This window comes from Microtus oregoni, unplaced genomic scaffold, assembly GCF_018167655.1.
Source record: "Microtus oregoni isolate MIOR12 unplaced genomic scaffold, Mior012 000021F_ref0000039, whole genome shotgun sequence".
Taxonomy (NCBI): domain Eukaryota; kingdom Metazoa; phylum Chordata; class Mammalia; order Rodentia; family Cricetidae; genus Microtus; species Microtus oregoni.
The window spans coordinates 18,738,182-18,763,410 of record NW_024543080.1 but is presented as its reverse complement, the minus strand read 5'-3'; the positions used below and the strand labels follow the sequence as shown (position 1 = coordinate 18,763,410).

At 47.6% G+C, this 25,229-nt stretch overlaps 1 protein-coding gene across 5 annotated transcripts in view; it reads left to right on the top strand.

The window, feature by feature from the left end:
• Cracd (capping protein inhibiting regulator of actin dynamics) overlaps positions 1 to 22,760 on the top strand; it is a 215,374-nt gene extending 192,614 nt beyond the window's left edge. For all 5 annotated transcript variants that reach the window (XM_041671339.1, XM_041671336.1, XM_041671340.1 and 2 more), the window contains 6 exons: positions 2,540 to 2,608; positions 8,471 to 8,653; positions 9,828 to 12,645; positions 15,542 to 15,732; positions 17,050 to 17,200; positions 19,594 to 22,760. In XM_041671339.1, the coding sequence (XP_041527273.1) occupies positions 2,540 to 2,608; positions 8,471 to 8,653; positions 9,828 to 12,645; positions 15,542 to 15,732; positions 17,050 to 17,200; positions 19,594 to 19,754 (3,573 nt within the window). In that variant the 3' untranslated portion in view covers positions 19,755 to 22,760. The remainder of the gene's footprint in view (positions 1 to 2,539; positions 2,609 to 8,470; positions 8,654 to 9,827; positions 12,646 to 15,541; positions 15,733 to 17,049; positions 17,201 to 19,593) is intronic.
• The last annotated feature ends 2,469 nt before the right edge of the window (positions 22,761 to 25,229 follow it).

Here is a 25,229-nt window from a genome sequence, read left to right as displayed (position 1 = left end):
ATATCCTTCAAGGCTCAGGTGACTCAGGTGCTTCTGGGAAATCTTTCCCGACCTCACACCCAAAGATGCATTGACTCCTCTGCAGTTTCATATCTGTGTCCCCCATCCATAAATGTTTGTGTAAAATTGTTTTCTCTCCATCTCTAAACATTGGCTTTTTGCAGCTAAAACTGCCTCTTATACATCCCTTTCTCCTCAGGAGTTGGAGACTGCCAGCTGAGTAGCTGACTAATTATTTGACAAATTGGACTAATTTAAGAGAGCTGGAAAAGAAAGCAGTAGGGGTCCAGGGAGAGGGCCTCACATCCGCCAGCTTGAACTCCCATCAGCTGGAAAGAAAGTCACGTTCCAGTATCTGGCTGTCTAAACTGGGTGTATTGACACTTTCCAGGGAACACTTTGACTAGATCCTGAATTCCCAGTTCCTCCAACAGCAGAGGACAGGCCTGTGTAGAGGAGAAAAGGCTCTAAAGCCCTCGGAATAGCCAGTCCGGGGCTCTCTAGTGACAAGTGGACACTGGGTCTTTCTTAAAACAACTTTGCCTATCAGTTCCAGAATCTGGGTGTTTGCTGTTAAAAATAGGCATAGCTATTATCAGCTAATATTTCAGAAGAGCAAGGCAAACTGTTTGCAGTGAAAACGGACAATTTGTCCTATTGCCACCTCTGCTGGGGCCTGGCCGTGATGACCCCTGGCCCCCACATGTTGACAAATGATGGTGGGTGAAGGAGGAAGAAACGGGGGTCCTTCCTTCCTCGTGGATTTCGAAATGCTCTCCCCCACCTGCCCAGTATCAGGCAGTGGTGGCAGCAACAGCAGCAACCTCCCTCACTCTAACACAGGGAATTCACGAGGACCAAAGAATGCCCTTGCTATTACTTATGACTTCAAAGCGGGAGGCTCTGTGGCCTCAGGAAGGACAGAGGCTCTTTGTTCAGCAGACCTTGTCTTAGGTGTGGGTGTTACAGAGATGAGCAAGATTTGTCACAGGAGGGCCTCTGGTGGCTCACATCCTAATGAGAGGCTGTCACAGAGCACACAAGTCACCATACAGGTAAAGATGATCGTTTGAGATCAGGCACAATGCTGCCTGCCGAGAATAAGGCAGTAAGTGACTCACTGCGGGCGGGGGGAGGTGGCATTTTCAGATGTGGGCTTGGGAACAGACCAGGGGGTGACAAGGTGTAAGTGTTCTAGGCACAGGTATGAGCCGGAACAAAGACCAAAGACCAAAAAGAACATGCTGATCTTAGAAAGGAGACCGGGAGGAACTGGTCAGATGGGGCTGGGTGGGCGCTGGGGAAGGCAGATGCCAAGGCCAGATGCTGGAGGCCATGAAAAGGGAGAATCCTGATTTGAATTCTGAGTAATAGTGAGGAAGGAAGTGTCTGGAGCTGACTTGTGTTCTTTTAAATGTGTGTGTGTGTGTGTGTGTGTGTGTGTGTGTGTGTGTGTGTGTAGGTGCATACCATGGCATGTGTGTTGAATTCAGAAGACAGTTCTTTTTTGTTCTTTTTTTATTGATTTTTACTGAGCTCTAGATTTTTCTCTGCTCCCCTCCGTGTCTCTCCCCTCCCCCAAGGTTGCCATGCTCCCAATTTACTCAGGAGATCTTGTCTTTTTCTACTTTCTACTTCCCATGTAGATTAGATAGATCTATGTAAGTCTCTCTTAGTGTCCACATTGCTGTCTAAGTTCTCTGGGATTGTGGTTTGTAGGCTGGCTTTCTTTGCTTTGTTTAAAAACCACCTATGAGTGAGTACATGTGATAATTGTCTTTCTGTGTCTGGGTTACCTCACTCACAATAATGTTTTCTAGCTCCATCCATTTTCCTGCAAAACAGAAGATAGTTCTAAAGAATTAGTTCTCTCCTGCCCTTACTACCTATGGGTTCTGGGAATTAAAGTCCGGTCATCAGATCTGCCCCTATCCATTGAGTCGACTCACAAAGCCTGACTTCTGTCTCTAAACATCTTACGTGTGCAGCCTAGAGTGGACTGGGCAAGCTGACACACCCACATGAGGTAGAAGTACAACCACCTTCTGGGGATGTTTCCAGAACAAGTCTGGTGCGCCACCCCCAGATTTTCCTCCCTGCTCTTTTGCCTTCTCTGCACGTGGCTCTGGGAGGATCTTTTATCTTCACTCCCTGCTCCGGAGTCTCAGGGGAAAGCTAGACGGCTACCAGGAAGTCTGAGAGCTCCCAGGTCCGAACTGTGTGTACCAGGGCCCCATTTCCCAGGCAAGGTGGTCGCCAAGCAGCCTCTCAGCCTCCCTGACCCTGAGAGGAAGCACAGGCCGTGGGGCTGGGAGCTAACCAGGAGGGAAGCACAACGAACTCAGGAATAAAAGAGGACGGTGCTCCTCCACAGCTCTGTAGGCCCAGTCAGCAATGACCACGGTGGTCCTTGGTGGTTCCAGGAGAGCCCGTGTCCCCCTGTGGAGCACGGGGCCACCCTGGTCAGGCCTAGACAGAGCTGGTTATTCGCCCAGCACTTCCTGTCTCCACAGCTCAAGCGGTCTCTCTTCTCTTCCAGTCTAGTGACACGCCAAGTTCCTCCAGTCCTCTGAATCTACCTGAAGCCAGAAGTGAGATGGAAGAGAAGGTAATGGAATGTGAACTCTTTAGCCTCTTTCCTCGTTTGTTACCATCTGCTATTTTATTTTCTGTTCATAAACCGGAGCGACCAGGGGAAGAGGTTAAAGCATCCGTTTCCATGGCAACCCAACTGCTAGACTCGAGCCCTGCTCTGAAGAATAGCCACACTCCCATCATGCCTTGGGAGTTTTAGACAGTGCTGACTTCCCTAGGTACAAATGGATGGTGCACTTCAAGATGTGAATCTGTTGAGAAGGGCTTTCTAGAATGTCTGCAAGGTACTCAAGACTGTAAGGGGGTCTTCTGTTATGAACAAATGTAAGAGACAAACCCGTACCCAACCTTAGCTTTCTCTACTTTTACACATGTGCACTTTTAATGCCCTTTTATTATTGTGTGGTGGGGTGGGGGAGGAGGGAGGGTGGGCTGCGCCTAAGCGTAGGCATAGAAAGGACAAAGAAGGAAATCAGGAGCAGGAGCCCCGCCCTACCGTTCTCCGCGCGTCTTTCTCCAGAGATAGGGCCTTCTCACTGAACCAGGTGGTCATCCCATCTTGGCCTCCACAGTGTCGGGGTGACAGGCGTGTGAATGGCTATGCTCTGCTTCATACATGGGTGACGGGACCTGAACTCAGGGCTTCATGCTTGCTCTTACTTACAAATCACCTCACCCCTAGCCCCGCCTTGGCCCTGGGATTTTACCTTCATTGAGGAGCCTAGATCCTCTGCCCCGAGCATTGGTCCTGAGGGGCTGAGTTTCTCTGGTGAGAATTCTCATCCCTACACGGGGCACACCCTCTCTGAAGAAATGGAGGATGTGGCAGAGACCAGCTCTGCACCTGCAGGGCCGCGGGGGTGGCTCTGACCAGTCCCTCAGCCCAGTGGGGACAGCTGCAGACAAAGCCTGGCACTGACCTCTGACCTCTCAGCTTCGTGCGTTCCTCCCTGGCGTTAGTCCGCCACATCGGCTCTGCTGTCCTCCCAGGTATCTCTTAGGGAATGGAAATAAGTGTTTAACTCTTCTCAGAATTTTATAGCTGTTATAAGAATAACCATAAGCAAGTAAAAGCGACAAGGCCAAAGGCTGGAGTCATATGTACTAAGTAGTTCTGGCTGATTGTAATTGTGTACTAGCTTGGTCTTTTATCTTTTGCGGAAAAATGTGGAAGGTAATTGCAACCTGCAAGCCCCACAGACTTTACACACACAGCGCAGTTCGCAAGCCTGGCCCTGTCCAGTGCTGGCCTTTGTGCACAAAGCTCCTGCTGACTGAGAGGGCTGTGAGCGTCCCCTGCTGGACAGATGTCTAAATTATCAAATTACCAGAATGGCTTCCTCCTCTGACTGACCCGGTGCCTTGGCCACTAATTTCTCTAAAGCACGCAGTTTGTCTAAGGTTTGGGTCTTCTTACAAAAGATCTTTTTTGTTTATGAGTGTTTTGCCTGTGTGTATGTATTTACACCACATGGATGTCTGGTGCCCATGGAGGTCAGAAGAGAATATCAGACCCCCAGGAACTAGAGTTGTAGTTTTGAGTCACCATGTGTGTGCTGGGAAGTGAACCCAGGTCCTGTGTAAGGGCAGCACGTGTTCTTTACTGCTGAGTCATGTCTCCATGACAAGAGTCTCATGCAGCTCCCGCAAGCCTCGGATGCAGTATGTGGCCAAGGACGATCCTTTCCCTGGCTCCATCTCCCAAGTACTGAGATTACAGGTATGGGCTGTGACACCATGCTGGGAGGGGAAGTGGTCTCTCTGTGACTGTATCTTTATTCCGGAGCTGCAGGTTATTCCAGGTTCCTTCTGGGAATGACACTTAGGCCACTTGGTTATTTTTTTTAACCAGAGCTCTTTGTTAGCTTTTTGATGTATTAAGCATCCTATGATTGTGTCAAAACATTTTTAAAAATTTAGTAATACTGTATTTATGTATTTTAGCAATTACATACTTGTATATTTACCTCGATCATATCCATCCCCTATTCCTCGCATTCTCTTCCCCCAGGCCCTCTCCGTTACATCATCTCCCTACTTCATGCCCTCATTTAAAAAAAAAAAACCTCACTGAGTTTTATTAGAACTGCCCACATGTTCTGGGTGTGGTGCCATCCACAGGTGCATGGACAATCTACCAGGGACCACACCCCCAAAGAAAAATTGACTCTCTTTCTTCCCCATCAGCCACCCACTGCAGCTCCACAGCCAGGGGCGAGAGTGCAGGAGCCTCAGCCCCATCTCCAGCCATATTATCTGGCTTGATCTTGCGTCCTGGTAACCGTGGGTGCTATGGGTTCTTGAGCGGAACCTCGGTATCATGTCAGGAAGGCATTTTCAGCCCTCCTCCTTCCCCTCCAGCCCTTGCAGTCACTCTATCCACTCTTCTACACTGTCTCTTGGTCCTTCTGAAGGAGGAAGACAAATCCACATGTCCTGTTTAGGGCTGAGTGTGCGACAGCCACTTCTTCTCAACTCTTTGACCAGTCCTGAGTCTCTGCCGTAAGCACTGCCCACCACAGAAAGAATTGCCCTGACCAAGGTTGCTAGTGGCACTAATGTGTGGGTATAAACAAAAATATTATAAGGAAATTTGACAAGATGACCATTTAGCAAAACTGTTATAGTAAGGTCCTCCTATGGCTTACGACCTCCCCAGCTATGAGTTTTTCAGCAAGTTTACAGTCCCAGTCACGAACTCCTTCCTGGGGAGCAGGTCTCAAACCCAAGCAGAAAGCTTTTGGTTACTCCCATAACAGACATGCTACTTCTACAGTGGATATGTCTTGCCTGGCAGGTCAGGATTGTAAAATCCAGCGCTGGGTAAGACCATTGGTATCTTTCCTCCCCCGGTGGCCTGAGCAGCATCTTCTATAATTATGAGATTAACTGGCAGAAACTCCAGATGTAGGTGGGGTTTTCCATTCAGCCAGCCAGCTTCCAAATAACCACACAGAGAGTTATTATCAATTATGAGATTTATTAATTATAAATGCTCAGTCAATAGCTTAGGCTTATTACTAACTAGCTCTTCAGCTTAAATTAACCCATATTTCTCATTTATGCTGTACCAAGTGGCTGATGTGGGAGTGTCATATATCAATCTGTTGATTTCATTGGTTAAGTAATAAACAAACTGCTTGGGCTCATAGCTTAGAACATAGGTGGGTGGAGTAAACAGAACAGAATGCTGGGAGGAAGAGGAAGTGAGGTAAGACGCCTCAGACAGAGACGCCATACCCCGCTCCCAGGCAGACACACGTGATGAAGCTCCTACCCAGGATGGACGTAGGCTAGAATCTTCCCGGTAAGACCGGTGCTCACAGATTATTAGAGATGGGTTGATCGGGATATCAGAATTAGCCAGTAAGGGCTAGAGCTAAAGGGCCAAGCAGTGTTTAAAAGAATACAGTTTCCGTGTAATTATTTCGGGTAAAGCTAGCCGTGGGGGCGGCCGGGTGCCGGGGACGCAGCCCGCCACTCCTAATTACTATAAGTGGCAGTGCCTTTTTTCAATACAGCATGTTCATCTTCTGCTTCCTCTGCCTTTGGCTGTTGACACTTGTCTCTGCCCTTCTTCCCATCATCCTCTCTGCCCCCAAAATCCTGCCCAGCTACTGACCATTCAGCTTTTTAGTAAACCAGTGCAAACAACACATCCTTACAGTGTACAGAAGGATTATTTCGCAGCACCCAGAATGTTCCAGATTGACTTCTTGCCACCTGTCTTCAGCAATAGGGTCATAACATCTAATGATGGTGGGCAACCAAGAGCAATGAAATAGCCTGGGTTGATCTAGGGGCCTCCAGGACCTCCATAACCAATAACTTATAGGAAGATATCCTATGCCTAGCACTGTGGTATTTTTGTTTAATAACCCAAGTTTCTGGAGCAGCAAACTCAAACTTCTTTGCTTTTTAATTTTTAATTATCTTACAAAATGGTAAGGTTTTAGTTATTTATACATCCTTCATTTTGGTGAACCCACTCCCTTGCTCCTTCCTCTCCCCCATGCCGTCCCCCCCCCATTCTAATTAGACGTTAACCTCCAGGATACTCCTCTGCCGTAATATCACATGTTCTGCAATCCTCCCCACCATGAAGAACTCTGACCTCTGCAGATATTCCAGGTTAAACACACAAATCTAAAGTAAAGATGTAAAGCTATGATCCGCATATGAGAGATAAGATCTCTGTAGAGTTCAAGATGAGCTCACACTTAGTCTTTCCGCCTGTGTCTCCCAGAAATACGGGCAAGTGTCACTGTGCCCGTCCCAAAACATGTTCTTACTCGTTACAAATTACCTGTCCTAATATCACATTTAAGAAAGAATAGCCCAACTTACCACAGGGCAGGGAACCTGGACTGCTCTGTGGACTGGAGAGGGAGGGGGAGAGGAGTGGGGGGGAGGGGTAGAAGGGTGGGAGGAGGGGGAGAAGGGTGGGAGGAGGGGGAGGGAAATGGGAGGCTGGGAGGAGGTGGAAACTTGTTTTTTGTTTATGTTTTTTTTCTTCTTTTCTTAATAAAAAAATTATTAAAAAAAAATAAAAAAAATAAAAAAAAAAGAAAGAATAGCCCAATGTCAGAATAGCCCAAGGTCATGAACCTATGAAAATCCTTATAGCAAATGGATAATTTCTATTTTTCAGACAGAAAAAGGAGCCTTTTATTCAAAATTCAAAATTTATTGCTTCACAATTACCCTTTTATCCAACCATGCCAGTAAGTTAATAAAAGGAATCATCTATCAAATTTGTGTTTAGAGATACAAGTATCATATGTCTAGGTTTAATGACCCCTAGAAAGTGAAGCCGACCCATGGGCTACAGCCCCAGGCCCTCCTCCATCTAGAAGCTGGCCAGTGAAAGGAACAATTCTGCCTTAGGGAGGGGACTTACCTGGCCTCTCTGCCCAGAGATTGTCAAGTTGGAACTGGACACTAAGGACTTGGTGTCCTGCCCCTCCACAGCATCCTTGGCATCTGTTTCCTGCTGAGGAAGCATTGACTTCCTCGGGCATGCCCAGCTGGCCCTCCTGAACCTGGTTCCTGTATGTATTGCTGTCTAGTCTTGGTGACTCTGAACAAGAGAGAAGGGGCAGAGACGTTCGTTTATGAGTTTCTATTATTTATTTGTTTGATAAAATACCATGACCAAAGCAACTTATAGCTATAAGAGTTCCTGTGAACCAATGATTCCAGAGGGTGAAGTCTGAGATGCCGGAGTGGAGGCATCGTGTTCAGGGCAGGAAGCTGAGGGCTCACATCTTGAACCAGGACCCCAGAAACAAAGCACTCTGGGAATGGCCCTGAGGCTTTGAAACACTCTTCCCCCCTGCCAGGCCTCACCCCCCCCCCCCTAATAGCACCACCATCTCAGGACCACGTATTCAAACATCTGAGACTATAGGGGACATTTTCTTTCAAACCACCACGGCAGTCAGATCCTAAGGATCAAACCCCCAGTGACAGAATTCAAAGGAGACAACAGAAATCTGCATGAAGAAGAAATGCATGCAGCTGCTGTCTGGTGGTCTGAAGCCCAGCCCAGGGGCAGAACAGACCAGCAGGTCAGAGCAGAGGCCAGCAGGCCCCTCCCACAGGTCTCTGCGGCTCATTCCCCTCTCTATTTCTCTGGCCTGCACTTGTGCCTCTTTTCATCCCCCGCAAGCAAAAGAAACCCTTGGCTTCCTCCCACCTCCAAAGCTAGGTGGGAACAGGCTGTGGTTTTCAGAGTTCTGTAGCGACTTTGACCCTCATTAAAACAAACATTCCACGGACTAAACTGGGCACACAGAACCCGGTGCCATTGCAGGACTCCCTGTATGTCGTGTTCTGATCCGTGCTCACCTTTCTATCTTCCACTGTGCCCTAGGTTGCTCCAGTTAAACCCTCTCGGCCAAAAAGGCACCTCTCTCCTGCTGGCACCATTGAAAGTGTCAATCTGGACGCCATCCCCCTGGCGATTGCTCGTCTGGACAACAGTGCTGCCAAGCACAAGCTCTCTGTGAAGCCAAAAAACCAGAGGGTGTCACGGAAGCACAGGTGGCTTTCCCAGGTGTGTAGCATCCATCTTAGCCGGTGAGGCAGGTGCCTTTGCTTGCCGGGCAGTAATCGTACACTGTGGGCTGTGCTTGGGGAGAGCCATACTAACTCTATGTCTCTCCCTGTTGAAACTCAAGTGTCCAGCAGCATACCCTCCAGGGCCCGAGGCTGGGGGACCTCAGGGTGTTGCCGATAGAGGGGTGCAGAAAAGCAGGCTGGCTCAGCTTAACCGAGGTTTTCTAGGGTGAGCTTCTAAGTCACAAGCTTCAGGGGTCAGTAATGAAATCCAAATCTCCCTTTGCTCGTCTTCCTCATGCTGGCAGGCTATTGCTTTCCCTGTTGTTAATTCCTACTAAGAAAAAATAATTTTGGAGATAGAAAATGAAGGGGATAGAGGGCAAAATGAAAAATATTTTTTGCTCCATCCCCTCAAGTGCTTTTCTTTTGTATGACCAGTGCCTGAATTCACCTGGGAAGGAGCACATTTTAACCCCCCACTGTGAATGTCCTATATATACTGTTTGATCTGTGGTTAATGTACATATATACATACTTGTGATAAAGTTTAATTCCTAAACTAGTATGGTAAAAAAAAAAAGATTTACAACAATAATCACTTAGAACAATCATAACGACATGTTATTCAGTTGCCCTTAGAGAAGAGAAATGGTGGGGCAAGACCTTGGATAGCAGGGATTTAGTTGCTGCTCTCACTGGTAACAAATGTCTGAGAAAAGGAACTGAGGGGAGGCTTTATTTTCCCCGACAGTTTGATTATAGTGGCACATGTCCCTGAAATCATGGCGGCAGCCGTGTGAGGCAGCAGTCACTGCATATTCAGGAAGCAGAGAGAAACATTAGTGCCCAGCTCCCTTTCTCCTCTCTCTCCATCCTATGTCTACCCTAGACCTCAGCCCTTGGAATCGCTCCCCACCCCCCACCAACACCACCATATTCAGGCTGGGCCTTCAACCTCGGGCTCTTCTGGAAACACCCAGAGGTGTGTCTCCATGGTGATGCTAAGTCCAGTCAGGTTGACAGCAAGAGCTGACCATTGTGGGCAGCTGCAGGCACCTCTGTCTGTATTTGGGAACACGTGTCCTCCTGCGATTAAGAGATCTGAGCTGTGGCAGGGACGAGTTGGGGCTCTGTGGGAAAAGGCTAACTGCTTCACTTTCCTGTGCCAGGATCGTCAGAATGAGCCAGGCAGCTTTGAGAGGCAGTTTTCCCTGGACCAGAACGGGCAGCCGGGAGAAGACAAGCACATTTGGCATGAAGAGGAACCAGAACCTCTGGATTCCCGCGAAGACAAAAGACTCCAGGAAGAGTATTGGCAGGAACTTGAAGCCAAGTGCAAGCGACAAAAAGCCGAGGCAGCTGAGAAGAGGCGCCTGGAAGAGGAGAGGCGGCAGGCACTGGAGAGGAGGCTTTGGGAGGAGAGTCTCAGAGAGGAGCTGCTGGAAGAGGAGGAAGGCAAGGAGGAGGAGCTGCAGCTAGAGGCAGGGAAGGCACCTCCAGGGGAAAAGCAGCAGTCTGGTCTGGAGGAGTGGGGAGGTGCAGAGTTGGGGGAAGCTGATGACCCCGAGAACCTAGAGGCTGAAAAGCATAGGCGTGAGCAGGAAGATGCTGAGAGGCAGGAGGAGGCACTGAGGCAGTGTGAGGCCGAGAGGCAGGAGGAGGAGCTGAGGCAGCGGGATGCCCAGAGGCAGGAAGAGGAGCTGAGGCAGCTCGAGGTCCAGAGGCAGGAGGAGAAACTGAGGCAACTCGAGGCCCGGAGGCAGGAGGAGGAACTGAGGCAGCTCGAGGCCCAGAAGCAGGAAGAGGAACTGAGGCAACTTGAGGCTCAGAGGCAGGAGGAGAAACTGAGGCAGCTTGAGGCCCAGAGACAGGAAGAACTGAGGCAGCTCGAGGCCCAGAGGCAGGAGGAGAAAATGAAGCAGCTGGAAGCCGAGAGGCAGCATGCTCAGGAGGAGGAGGCCAGGAGGATGCTGCAGGACCTCAGGCAGGAAGAAGAAGAGGAGGCCAAGTGCACAGAAGAGCTGAAAGGATGGGAAATGGAGGTGCAGGGCATGGACGAAAGCCCGCGGAGTCCAGGAGAGAGCCAGCCTCGACTAGCGGAATACACTAATCAGCAAAGCCCACTGCAGCGGGACCTTGAGAAGCCAGAGGAACAAGAAAACCTCGAATCCGTGGGACAGAAAGAGATGGCCCAGGAGCAGAAGGAAGAGGCTAAGATGACCAGTGAGCCAGATGGGCAGAGGGAAGACTTGGGCACGGAGTGCAGTGATGTAGACATGGAAGGGAGAGAAGCCACTCAGATAGATATCCCCCTGCCAGGAGAGGTGCAGATGGGCAGAACGCTGGCCTCAGAAGACAAGAACGAAGCTGTCGCTGCAGATAAGGACCGAAATGTGGAGGAGCTCCGGTGGCAAGAGGTGGAAGAGCGGCAGACCATGCCCCGACCCTACACATTCCAGGTGTCCTCTGGGAGTAGGCAGATTCTCTTCCCCAAAGTCAACCTGAGCCCAGTGACACCCGCCAAGGACGCAAGCCTGGCTCCAGTGGCCCAGGAACCACCTGTGCCCAGTGGCGCCACCCCACACGCCCTGCCCTCGGCACTCAGCATCCCTCACACGGCCATTCTGGTCACTGGAGCGCAGCTCTGCGGCCCAGCGGTCAACCTGAGCCAGATCAAGGACACGGCGTGCAAGTCCCTTCTAGGCCTGTCAGAAGAAAAGCGGCAGGTGGATATCCCCACGGTGGAACCCAGGGCCACCAGCAGCAAGGCCAGGCCTCCCCCAGAGTCGCCGAGCAATGCCACTGCGCTAGCCGAGTGGGCGTCCATTCGATCCAGGATCCTGAAGAACGCAGACGGTGACCAGCGTGGTGACAGAGAGCCGGCCAAAGCCGGGGATGAGCCCGCTCCCCGAGCAAGGTGCGATTCCCGAGGGAACATGCGCAGGACGCAGCCAGTCAAGTTCTCTATCATGCCTGCCTGGCAGAAATTCTCGGACGGAGGCACAGACACCTCCAAACAGAGCCTGGACGGTGGTGAAAGCATGAGGAAAAAACCCGGGCCAGCAGCAGGTGAAGAAACAACACCTCAGCCTCTGCCTGCCGCTCCGGAGCTTCGGGAGTGCCTGGAGAAGAAGCAAGAGGTGCACCAGGAGCCACCAGACACCACTGACGGATGCAAATTTGCCAAAGACCTTCCATCTTTCCTCGTTCCAGGCCTGCCTTCTCCGCAGAAATCTGCTTCCCGCACAGGGTCCACGACCACTTTGGACAGTACCACGAGTGATGTGGGACAGCCAGACCTTGTCATCTCAGGAGGTGAGGAAAAGGCCTCGCCCTTCGGAATAAAGCTGAGAAGGACCAACTACTCCTTGCGCTTCCAGTGTGACCAGCAAGCCGAACAGAAGAAGAAAAAGAGGCACAGCAGCATGGGAGACACTGTGGATGGTGGCACTCCCGCAACCGGGAGCAACCCTGGAGAGAAAGAGCCTGAAGCTGTGACCCTCAAGCCTGGCACATCCCATCCCCAGGAGAAAAAGCCAGCCCTAGCCCCTCGAAGGGACTCTGCCGAAATCCCTTCTAGCCGTCACTCTGTTGCTGTAGCTCAGTCAGGGCTGCCACAAGGTAGCCAGACCCCAGCTCCAGGGCAGGACAAGGCAGCAAGCAAAATGCCACCAATGCAGAAGCCAGCCCTGGCTCCCAAGCCTACCAGCCAGACGCCACCTTCATCGCCGTTCTCCAAACTCAGCAGACCTCACTTAATAGAGCTGCTTGCTAGGCGTGCTGGGAAGGTGGATTCCGAGCCGAGTGGGGCCTGCAGGGAGAGCCAGGAGAACAGTGATAACCAGCCACCCTCACCACCACTGCCAGAGGAGCTGAAGGGACAGAAGAGGGTCGAGGAAGAGGTGCCAGAAAAGAAACCCGCTTCCCCGCCTCCATCAGCCAGCCAGCAAGAGAGACCTTCCTTGACTCCTGAAACAGGAAGAAAAGGTATGTGGCTGCAGATTGAATGCTCAGCTTCATTCAATGGAGAGGGAATTGAGAGGGAGCCCGGGTCACTGGCTCTGGGAACACCTTAGAAACAAGTTCGCCTGAATCAGTCCCTTTCCATGTTATGCATCCCTTGAACTGAAATGTAGCCCCAGCTAACACAGATAGAATTAACCTTTTTTTTTTTGGCAGTCTCTGGCCTGCAGGTGAATTTTATTTAATCGAACATATCTTTGCATCATTAAACAAATGTTCCAGAGCATAAACAAAAGTAACACACCTCATAATAATATTCTATAACACTCTTTGATTTTTGTAACTTTCTCTCTAAAACTATTACCGCCCCAGTTTCTTCCCTGGTAGTCAGATTTTGGCTTGTCAGACTTCAGATTAAATAGGCACATGCCTTTGATCCCAGTACTTGGGAACCAGACGCAGATAGATCTCTGAGTTAGAGACAAGCTTGATCTGCATAGCCAGTCCCAGGCCAGCTGGCGCTGGTTCATTGATTAAGATCTCATACCACTGTTACAAGGACCAGAGTTTGGTCACCAGCACCCACATTGGGCAGTTCGCAACTACTTATAATTCTGTCCAAGAGGATCCAATGCCTCTGACCTCTGTGGGCGTTGTGAATATTACAGCTCTGATCTGCAATGGTATCTTGACTTAAGGGGAAGCCAGTCTATTCTTAGAGCCACCATAGGACAGCTCTGGACGGGTAGAAGTGCAATAGGAAAGCTCTGAAGGCTGGGGCCGCAATAGGAAAGCTCAGCCCTGGAGGGAGAGGTATCCTGGCTTGTCGGGAAGTCAGGCGATACCTGAAGCTGGGGTGCGGTGGAACTTCCTAGCCCTAGCTGAGCTATCTGCTGCCACCCAAGATGTTACTTCTTTTGCTACACTCTGCTAAAGGGGAAGCCCCTGCAGAAATGTAGCAATTTCCCCCGCTCCAAGAAAAGCTTACTTTTTTCTGCTCAGTCTTGCTCCGCAGTGATGGTCTTCTGTTCTGCTCAGTCCTCCTCAGCCCCCCACTAAGGGAACATTTCAGTGAAATTCTTCTTTTCTGTTAGGCTCAGCCTTGCTTAGTCCTTCTAAAAGAACTTCTCAGCAAGGTTTTTCTGCTCGGTCCCATAAGGGACATCTCAGCAAGGTTCTTCTATTGTGCATCTGCAAATGAAGATCTTCACCCAAGACTTTTTTAAGAGATTTGTTTGGGAAGGAGGAGTCCAGGCGAGTGGCTGCCTCTGCCACAATGAGGAAAGACAGCACCCCAACAGAACTGGCAGGGGTGGGGGCACTTAGATAGGGCTTCTTAGAGGTGGAGTTTTCCCAGCGAGATTTTTCTGCTCAAGGATTGATTAGTTTTCCTGCGCGGGGATTGGTTAGTTTAGTTGGTCAGGGGCAGAGTTGGCTCTGGTTTCAGGGCCAAATTGTGTTTCTTTCACTGGCCTTTTTAAAAGATTTTTGCTCTTGTTTTGGGGCTGGAGCATATTTTTTTCACTGGCTTTGGTTCTAGGTCCAAAGTGTGTTTCTTTGGCTCTGATTTCAGAGTCAGGGTGTTTTCTCTTTGGTTCTGGGTTCAGGGCTAAAGTATTTTTTTCACTGGCTCAGGTCTCAGATCCAGGGTGTGTGTGTGTTTTCCACTAGCTCTGGTTTCAGAGCCAGGGTGGGTTTCTTTGGCTGGCCCCTTTTCCCTTTTCAGGCATATACATGTGTAATCTTTAAAAGTAACAAATTAAAAATTTCATAATTTCTTCACCCCTATGAAATGTCTTACACATTCTCTAGGACATTCAACCAACTTTGAAGACCGCTGGCTAACAAAGGAGCCTGCCTTCCAGAGGCTATGTAAGGACAGTAGGATATCCAAAAGAAAGACTAGTCTTCAGCTACCATCTGAGTTTTCCCATGTCCTTGGTGGTGGCTGTTTGATGGTCCTGTACCATGCGGGTCCATAGTAGGTGGCCCTGTACTGTAGAAAATGTGACGATGTAGCAATGATTATTTTGTCACAAGCTTTGGGAAAATCCTTGGCTGAGGCTCAAATAGGAATCCAATTTTAATGTCCTGTTTATGGTCCTGGGAGCCAGACCTAATAAGCCTTTACACTTAGTCTTTTAGAGTACGTGGGTAGTCTATCAGTCTATAAAATATGACCCGTAACCCTAGGCTACTCTACGCAAACTGCAGTTCTCAGGAAATAGACTTCCTTCCTTTTTCCTCTTAAAAACAATTTGTCTTTTTAGTGTCTGTTTGTGTTTAGGTAATAGATGGCAAGACACAAACACTGTGGAGTCTGAATTCCCCTTAGCAGCTACCTCAAGTATACAGCACCGCTGTTTTTTTGTTCTTCAAACACTGGGGTGCCATATAAAACATTTTTTGAGAAGAACGTTTCTGTTGCTAAAAAAGCCCACAAAAGCAACGAACCCATACTACCTGGGTCTCCCATAAACTTGGATTTTTTTAAAAAATATTTATTTATTTATTTATTTATTCATTATGTATACAATATTCTGTCTGTATGCCTGAAGGCCAGAAGAGGGCGCCAGACTTCTTTACAGATGGTTGTGAGCCACCATGTGGTTGCTGGGAATTGAACTCAGGACCTTTGGAAGCGCAGGCAATGCTCTTAACCACTGAGCCATCTCTCCAGCCCCATAAACTTGGATTTTTATCACATTGGCAATTTTATTTTCTTATAAAGTAGTTCCACTTTAGGGAAGAAAAACACCCATTTTCCTGTTAGTCAGAGATGTCACCTTCCCAGCCAATGGGATCCCTTGGGCATCAGCATAGACGTCATACACCTATCAGGAATTATGCCACAGTTTTATGGGAAGAGACGCTAAGCCAAGTGCTAATTGCAGCAAACGTCATCTTCTTTCCTCCATAGAGAAGCCCATGCTCCAGAGCAGGCACTCTGTAGATGGCTCCAAATTAACAGAGAAAGGTGAAGCTGCTCAGCCGCTGTGGATAACATTGGCACTGCAAAAGCAAAAGGGGTTTCGTGAGCAGCAGGCCACTCGAGAGGAGAGGAAGCAAGCCCGGGAGGCCAAGCAAGCAGAGAAGCTCTGTAAAGAAACTGTGAGTAGCCCTCCCTCTCCGTTCTCAGTGCTGCCGTCCCAAGCCGAGCTTAGCTCTTCTCCAAGTCACGCGAGGTCATTTTTAAGATGCCACCCGGAGGTGCTGTTTATAGAGGGCAGGGAAGTAGAGAAATTGACTGCCTTTAAATCAGGGAAGCATTTTTTAAGCAGCAAAATTTAAATTTAACTTGGTTTTACTATGCTTTTACTATGCGAGCCTTATTCGGCAGGATCTAAGATGGATGTATTTACAGCACTCCCATACTGTGCTTACAGGAGTGTCCCTGCCCACTGATCTGAAGTTTCACTTTCCATGGTTTGACTTGTGGTCAATCATGATCTAGAAATATTAAGTGGAAAATTCCAGAAATTCATAGGTTTAAATTGCCCATTTTGTATGATGAAATCCCTTGTTCTATTCCCGGAGACAAGAGATACTTGTTGCAGGGAGCTGCTTGTTCATCCTGGCCGCCCGAACCAAAATAATCACACAGAAACTGTATTAATCAAATCACTGCTTGGCCCATTAGTTCTGGCTTATTTGCTAACTCTTACATATTAATTTAACCCATTTCTATTAATCTGTGTATTGCCAGGTGGTGGTGGCTTACCAGCTAAAGTTCCAACCTGCATCTGTCTCTGGTGGCTCCATGTTCTCTGACTCTGCCCTTCTTTCTCCCAGCATTCAGTCCAGTCCTCCTGCCTAAGTTCTGCCCTATCAACAGGCCAAGGCAGTTTCTTTATTCATTGGTGGTAATCACAGCACACAGAGGGGACTCCCACATCAGACACTCTTTGTCCAGTGTTTGGTATGTAAAATGAATTTAAAAATTAAAAAAAAGAATGTTCCCAAGGTGTGATTGTGACGATACTGGAGATGAGCAGATGCCAAGGAGCTGTGAAGGCCTTCCTGAGGCAAAAGTGCTTGGCTTAGTAAGAACAGTCAGACTGAAGTGACTGAAATCTAAGGGAAGGAAAGAGAACAATCAGCGTTTAGTTCTGCCCCTGGCTTTAGACAGCCCACAAGGATCTTAGACTGATCCATCTTGGAGAAGGGAAACTACTGTAAGTAGGAGATAGGGAAGTGAGTTTGTTCAGTGGGCAGAGTGTATCTGGAGCCTTCTTCTATGACCTAACTTTCTGATCATCTTGATGGGGCTCGTCCTGGAAAGTAACTTCCCATCCTTGGTACAAGGCACTGGGCCCTCACTGGAGGCCTGCCCTGAACACACCGCTCACAGGTGCAGCCCAGTCCCTTCATAGCGGGGCTGAGAGGTCGTGCCCTGAAAACATACATGCTTTCTCTGTGCTAATGCAGGTCAGTGTCAGCCCGCAGCCTGGAAGCAGAGCCGGTTCCCTGCACAAGTCCGCCACTCCGTCGGAAGAGAAGAAGCCTGAGACTGCAGTGTCCAGGCTCCAGCGCCGAGAACAGCTGAAGAAGGCCAACACTCTTCCCACATCCGTGACAGGTAGAGCGCCGGTACACCCTGGTTTGCCTGAGAGCAGCTTTATTCCCTGTCATGGAGTGACTTGGCATAGCATCTTAGACATCACAGAGCACAGGCTCTCAAGACCCAGTTGTAAACACTGATGCTGATGCAGACAGCAGGAATTCCCCAGCTCTCAGAGGGGAGACAGTAAAATGCCTGTGCAGTCATCTCCTTAGAGTTTGTAGCCTTCGCTACCTTCCATGGTGTAAATACGTAAGCTGTGGCTGATTTGACACCAACTGGCTTGCCCTGGTTTCTGAACATTCAATAGGGTAACGTGAGTCATCACCAGTACCTCATTGCCTACCATCCACTTTTATTATTTATCATCTGCCTGTCTGTTACAGCAAGGAAGGGCATCTACCAGGACATTAAACAAAGAAAGAGATGAGTATAATAGGCTGGGGAAGGCGAGGTGTAAAGTTTAGGCAGAACTGACATAGAGCGAGCCCAGGCTTGGAAGTAGACCCCAGGGTCCTGTCATCTGAAATGACAAGATTGGTCTAAGTGTGTGAAAGCCGCCACCCGGACCTCTGTGGAAGCTGTCTCTGTCCCTTTACAGAAGGCTAGCAGAATACCCAGAGATGAGGAACCTACAGAGCTGGTCGGAAAGTGAAGGGATAAGTGTGTACACAGGGAGAGAGAGAAAGCAGGCAAGCTCCTATAGTAGCATGAGGAAATTAATCTACTTGTGAGGGCGGTCCCCAACACCCAAGCACACACCACTAGGCTTCTGCCTCCCAACGCTGAAGAATTCATTGCCACCACACTAGAAAATTAGTCTTCCTGCATGTCAACACTGGGGAGACAGTGCAAACCGTAGCCATATCTAAGCCCCAGCCTCTCCCATTACCAACATTTAGGCATCTGTACTGGCCTGTCCTTAGGGGCTTGACAGGATAGTCCTAGCTGCAGCTAAGAGCACCTCACTACTTTTCCCTTAAAAGGTGGGCCTTGCCCACCTCTCCCCCTCTCTCTTTCTTTCTTCTGCCACTCATCCCCAGGGACTGATCTCTGCCCCCTTCACTGTCCAGACAGGCCGGTATTGGACGAAGGGTCCCAGCACGCCTCAGACCTCTGGTGGGCTGGAGGAAGCACCAGGAGGGCCCGCCGAATCTCATGGCACCAGTGTTATAATTTATTTTAAAAAATGGCGCTAAGGAATCATGCCATATAACAGGACTCACATGGGAGGTCTACCAGAAGAGGAGAGAGAAGGGGCAGAGACCGGACCCTGGGGACAAGAATGGCAAAAGAGAGAGGTAGAGAGAAAAATAGATGGGAATGTAGTGAATGTGCACAGGGGTTGCTCTTAGTGGCTGTAACTGAGGACGTACCCTGTCAGGACCCCAAGGGCAGGCCAGTACAGATGCCTGAATACTAACACTCAGGCCTTGGCTACCTGTCCCCTGAGGTCTGGAGATGTGGACGTATTACAAAAGGTTTCACTACCTAGTGGTAAAGTAGGAGTGTTCATATACCAGAACTACCTTAGAACACTGATCTCTGGGACCTCTAAGTATTCTTTCATTTGCTCTTACAATGAGGGTTCTAAATGTTAGACTAAGACTGAGATTTTTTTTTTTTATGAAAAGTGGAAGGTGCAAGGCCCAAGAGGTCATTCTTTTTTCTGTCCAGTTGGAAGGACAAAAGGATTATCGCACTTTATAATAATGCTAGCTTAATAGAGCTAGGAGCTGCTCTGTGGAGGAGGCAGCCTGCTATTGACTTCACCAACTTGCCAGGCCCCATGGCCCACACTTGTAATCTCAGCACTTGGGAGGCTGGGGCAGGAAGACCAGGAGTTCGGGACCATAGAAGTTCCAAGGCACGCACTATCATGCCTGACTTGACTTTCATACCACTAAATAAGTCAAAATTTTGTTCTGGAGAACCTTTGAAATGTTTGCTAAAGGGTACAACATTTCAGAGAAGTTCAGTGGTACTTGCCTTTAATCCCAGCACTCAGGAGGCAGAGGCAGACATAGATGGATCTCTGAGGCCAGCCTGGTCTACAGAGTAAGATCCAGGACTGCCAGGACTCTTACACTAAGAAACCCTGTCTCAAAAAATAAGTAAATAAATAAACAAGTAAATAAATAGAAAAAAAAAAAGGAAATCTGTTGTATAACGCAGTTACTAGAGCTAACAGCCTACTGGATTCTTAAAGTCCTAAGAGCAGATTTTAAATGTTCTTAGTAATTCTGTGAACAACAGCTAGCTAGATTTTGGTGTTCTGAGGTGTGTGTGTGTGCATGCGTGTGTGTGTGCGTGCATGCATCATTTCATGTATAGTAAGTACATATAATTCTATTGACTAAAATGTTTGTCTTTATGTGGTTCTTATTTCTCTCTTCCTTCAAACAACGCAGTGGAGATCTCAGACTCTGCGCCCCCAACACCGCTGGTAAAGGAGGTCACCAAGAGGTTCTCCACTCCAGACGCTGCCCCCGTGTCTACAGAACCTGCCTGGCTGGCTTTGGCCAAGAGAAAAGCAAAGGCCTGGAGCGACTGCCCACAAATCATTAAGTAAACAGTGACTCTTTCCCATGTCTGTGGCCAGTTGCTGGCTCTTCTCTTGCCCTTTTTATTTATTTATTTTTTTATATGTGATAAAGAAACCAAGTTAGGGAAAAGAAGCATGTTTTATAGGCTCTAAAATAATGTTTAGAAACTGCACTGGTGGTGTTCATTGTAAAGAGTGTATTTGCACAACCCTGGGTCCTGGTGCCTTGAGCTCCCCTAGTTCTCAAGAGACAGTTTTGGCTGAGGGACCACATGAAGCAAAATCTGCAAAGGAGAACTCAGGAGAGCCTGCCATGCCCATCTGTGCCCATCTAAATCTGCACAGGAGAGCTCAGGAGAGCCTGCCATGCCCATCTATGGTCCCCACATATACATGCACACCCACGCACCATTTCAGATTATATCCTTTTGCCAATCTATTACTTTTTTTATTTTGATTCTCTACTCTTCTACCCCAAACATTTACCCTGTGTGTTTGCATATGGAACAGTGACAGGTTCACATGTACATAAAACATGGTATCACTCTCCTGGATGCAGTGACTGGGAGAATAAGGAAAAGCTGGCCCCCAGCTCTGTGCCTGTCTGGTTTTCATGACTTTTTTTCCCACCCTAAAACCACAACGTAGCAAACCACTCATACTGACTGATCCATGGTGTACCCTGTTATAGCAGTGCCCTCTTTAAAGACCAAGGACTGTCTGGCCTCGCTGGCTCCAAAGGAACAAACTCTGGGTCAGAGCTGTCGCTGAGAAGACTCCTCATGTAGCGCAGTGGCTCTCCAGCAGCCCGGGCGGCACTCCCAGATAGATCCTGGGAGCACAGGGCCTAGGATATAGATTTTAGGAGAGACCCTTCAGATGAATTCTGATGACATCCAAAAGTTAAGACCCTGGTGTAATCTAGCTTTTCACGTTATGAAGAGAAGGCTTGTCCACCCAAAGATGCAAACGTGAGACAAGAAAATAAAACCGTCACCCAAACCAGCCATTTATGTACGATAGTTTAGGTTGTTGGCATTACATGCCTCTGAAATTTCCCCTTGGCCTTAAGGGAAAATGAACAAGCCAAGATGTGTAACCTATTTGTTCTAAGGACTTCTTGTAGAGAATTTTTTGTTCCTCTCTTGTACTTGAATAATTCAGAGTCGAATGTTCCAAAGCATTTACAATGTAGAGCATTCACCTTGATACCTTTAAAAGAAGCATCTCAGAGTTTTACGTGGCCTTGTTATCATACACATGTGCACACAAGGGACTTGGCAATGTCAAAGCCACATGTATTTATGTTTATTTCTCTAGATTTGCTTTACATGACACTAGACATACCAGCAAATGCCTACATACTGCTGGCAATCACTTTGTATTTCCCGGTGTTGGCATCGTTTCCTTTTCTAGGTGTAGGATCTTAGCCCAGTGCAGGGGATTCCCTCCCTTTTGGTCCCCCGCACTAACATATTTTATAGCATACATCACTCCTTTTCCTCTGTGCTTACTCAATATGCAATGTGCTGTCATTCTGTCTGCTCCACAGGATGACAGGGATGCTGTTTACCACATAGAAACCATTTTCTCTCTAGAAACAGTGGCTCAGCTTCATGAAGCAGCTGGCATGTGTGGTCAAGAAGCTGTACTATAGCAAGTTGGACTTAGTATTATATTTACTGGACCTTCTGACTGTTAAGAATCAATGTAACTTTTTTGTTGTTACTGCTATTGTAAGCAACTAATATTCCACTGCACGTTTCCCACACTGGTATTCATTTCTAAATCTTATGTGTAGACAATTGTTAGTTCAATGATTTCCTCACTGATAGAACACCCAAAGCCCTAGAGTTATAGAATGTGAATCTTCCCACCCAAAACCCTAGAGTTATAGAATGGGAATCTTCCCACCCAAAACCCTAGAGTTATAGAATGGGAATCTTTCCACACAAAGCTCTAGAGTTATAGAATGGGAATCTTCCCACACAAAACCCTAGAGTTATAGAATGGGAATCTTCCCACACAAAGCTCTAGACTTACAGTGCCACAGTGATTCTTCCAAACTGGCTTCTTCCTCCATCCTCTCGGCTTTGGCCAGTACCACAATCATGGCAGCAAACAGGACCAGAAATAAGATGGCTAAAGAAGAATAGGGCTGGGCATGGTGGCGCATGCCTTTTACCCAACATTTGGGAGGCAGACACAGGTGGATCTCTGTGTGTTCAAGGCCAGCCTGGTCTACATGATGAGTTCCAGGCCAGCCAAGGCTATACAGTGGAGACCCCGTCTTAAAACAAATTAAAGAAAGACTAGTAGATGCGTTCATACTGACTCGATACCATGAGCCCACACACAGTACAAGATATAGCGTAGTTAAAAATGCCCCACGGATATCTTTAAAGAAGAATCTACCGAAGAACAGGCGGCCGTCATTCTTGCTGAAAAAGCACATGCTCAACATTACATTTCCAAGTCACCCGAACCTGCACTGAGTACCAAGGAAGTGTTACTCTGCTTCAGTTGTGTTGCGCTTGTCTCAGCAACAAACTATGGAAAGTTCTGTGAAAACAAAAGTTCAAGACTTTTTTTTTTTAATGAATGACTGCTATATTAAATATACAAGCTCTTTAAATTTAAACATACTTCTGACAAGGTTATATAGGTGATTAACCTCTGTTCATAGACTTACATATGGAAGTAGAGTTTTTGTTTACTTTAAAGATGTTTCAAGTGCAATTGTTTCTTATAAAACATGATTGATTACCATGAAATTCTCACTTTAGCTGATCATCTACAAATGTATAGTATATATCCACCGTCTCTTCTCGTGATTTTAGTTTGCTTATTTTAAAGCAGCAACATTAGCTACAAGTGTCTTGCAATATTTTTACCAACAATAAAATTAAAGTAGATACTTAATAAAAAATTCCTTAGTGTGATTTTAATATTATTTTGAGATTTTGGTTGTATACAGTTTGAATGTAAAAAAAAAATGTCCATTATTTAAGGGAAAAGACCTTTCAATAAAATACTGACAAGACCTTTGGCACTGATGAATGTCCTTATTAAGCTGAAGCTGTGACTTATCCCGATGGCCATCTACGGGCAATCTCTTATTTACAGAGCTTTGGAAGAACAAGAAAAGGTTCGAGTTTTTAATGCTACTGTGTTTATCCTACCTCCCACCCCACCCCAAATACACAGTGGACGAACATATATATGAACAAGCCCAGATGTTTACCTCAAGTCCGGTAGGAAGTGAGTGGTCTCAGTCTCGGATAAAATGATCTTGCAGTCTCTTTACTCCAGGTCACAGCCCAGCAGCATCATCCTCAGCTGAGGGCCGGCTACCACAGGCTACACCTTGGACTCTGAGCATTTGACCTGCAAAGACAACTTGGTGAAAACGGTGAGGTTGGCTTGGGTTGCACAGCAGGACTGATGAAGGCCTAAAGTCACCGTATTAAGTCAAAACTCTGTGTGTGTGTATGTGTGTAATATGGGCACTTTTGCCTGCTTAAAAATACTAAATAAGGACCTAGAGATATAGTCCAATGGTGGAGTGCTCACCTCACGTGAACAAAGCCCTGGGTTCAAGCCCGAGCAGTACACAATACACGTCCATGACTCCCCCGCCTCCCCAGCTTTGAAATAATGAACCTAAGTTGGTAAATAGAGCCTACCTTTAAAAACCTTTAGCTCAGTCTACAGAGATGGTTCTGGTTAAGAGTTCTTGCCTCATACAGGGGACCCAGGCTCAGTTCCTAGCATCTACATGGTGGCTCACTCCAGCTCCAGAGGCTCCCACATATTCTTCTGAGGGGAATGCATACACATGGTACACTTAGATACATTCAGGCAAAAACACCAAAGATAAAAATCTTTTTCAGTATAAAGTCAATGGTATAGTCTGTTTATAACTCAAAACATATTCCGATCCTTTCTTTTCCACAGAGATTTTTAAACCCCAGAAACCCACAAAACAACCTTAATATGTTAGGGTTCTCTAAAGAAACATAACTGATCAGATATATTTAGCTAGGTGGAGAGAGAAATGAAAGGCTATAGATATACTTATTGTGAAACCTAGAGCCTAACAGGATTGCTCCAGAGAAACAAGCAACTGATGGTCACAAAGGCAGAGATTCCAGAACTGGTTCATGAGGTTATGGAGACTGAGAAGTGCCACCATGTGGTGTTTGCGCACTACAGACCTGCAGAACCCAGGGTGTAGTTCAACTCAGATAAAGGCCAGAGGCCACGAGACCAGGAAGCTGATGGTGTAACCCGCAGGCCTGAGAAGCAGGGGATACAATTGCTGCTGCCGCATTTCCTTCCCAGACCAGGAGCTCTGATGTCCAAAGGCATGACTATACGGTGAGCCTTGCTCGAGAAGACAATTTTCCGTCCTCTGCTGCCTTCTATGCAGACACTCACTGTTGGCTCGACTTCAAACGCTAGCCAGTTTACAAACGAGCTCAATCCACAGCAAGAACTGTTTTACTAGCTGTCTCTGTTCACTTGTCCATGGCTGAATACCACAGACTAACTATAATAAATACACGTTTATTTAGCTCTCAGTTCTGAAATCTGAGGAGGTCAAGGACTGGTGGCCACATCTAGTTATGTGTCCCTTACTAATAGAGACCTTCTGCAGAGTCCCAACCAAGATGATGCTAGACATCACATGGCAAAGCAGAGCACACAGGCCTTGGTCTCTCCTTACAAAGTTCCAGTCCCTCAGGGTCAGCAGCATCCCCCAACACACGTGCGCGCGCGCACACACGCACACACGCACACACACACACACACACACACACACACATCCTCACAGAATCTTAACCATCTCACAAAGGTGCCGCCCCCATACGACATACAATTCACCACCTGTCATAGTTAGGGTTACTGTGATGAGACGCCATGACCAAAAGCAAGTGAGGCTTACAGTTCCATACCATAGTCCATCACTGAAGGAAGTCAGGAACTCAAACAGGGCAGGAACCTGCAGGCAGGAGCTGATACAGAGGACATGGAGGCGTGATGCTTACTGGCTTGTTCTTCATGACTTGATCAACCTGCTAAAGAAGCCAGAAACAGTCCAGGGTGGCACCACTCACAATGGGCTGGGCTCTCCCCCATCAATCATTAATTAAGAAAATTCTGTAGAGGCTCACCTACAGCCCAGTCTTATGGAGGCATTTTTTTTTCAGTTGAGGTTCCCACCTCTCAAATGACTAGCTTGTGTCACGTTGATATGAAACTATCCAGCACACCATCACATTTGTAGTACTTAATTAAAAGTACTACAAAATACAGCAGATGTGGGCTGGAGAGATGGCTCAGTGGTTAGGAGCATTGGCTGCTCTTCCAGAAGTTCTAAGTTCAATTCCCAGCAACCACATGGTGGCTCATAACCATCTATAATGGGATCGGATGCCCTCTTCTGGCATATAGGTATACATGCAGATAGAGCATTATATACATAAAATAAATCTTAAA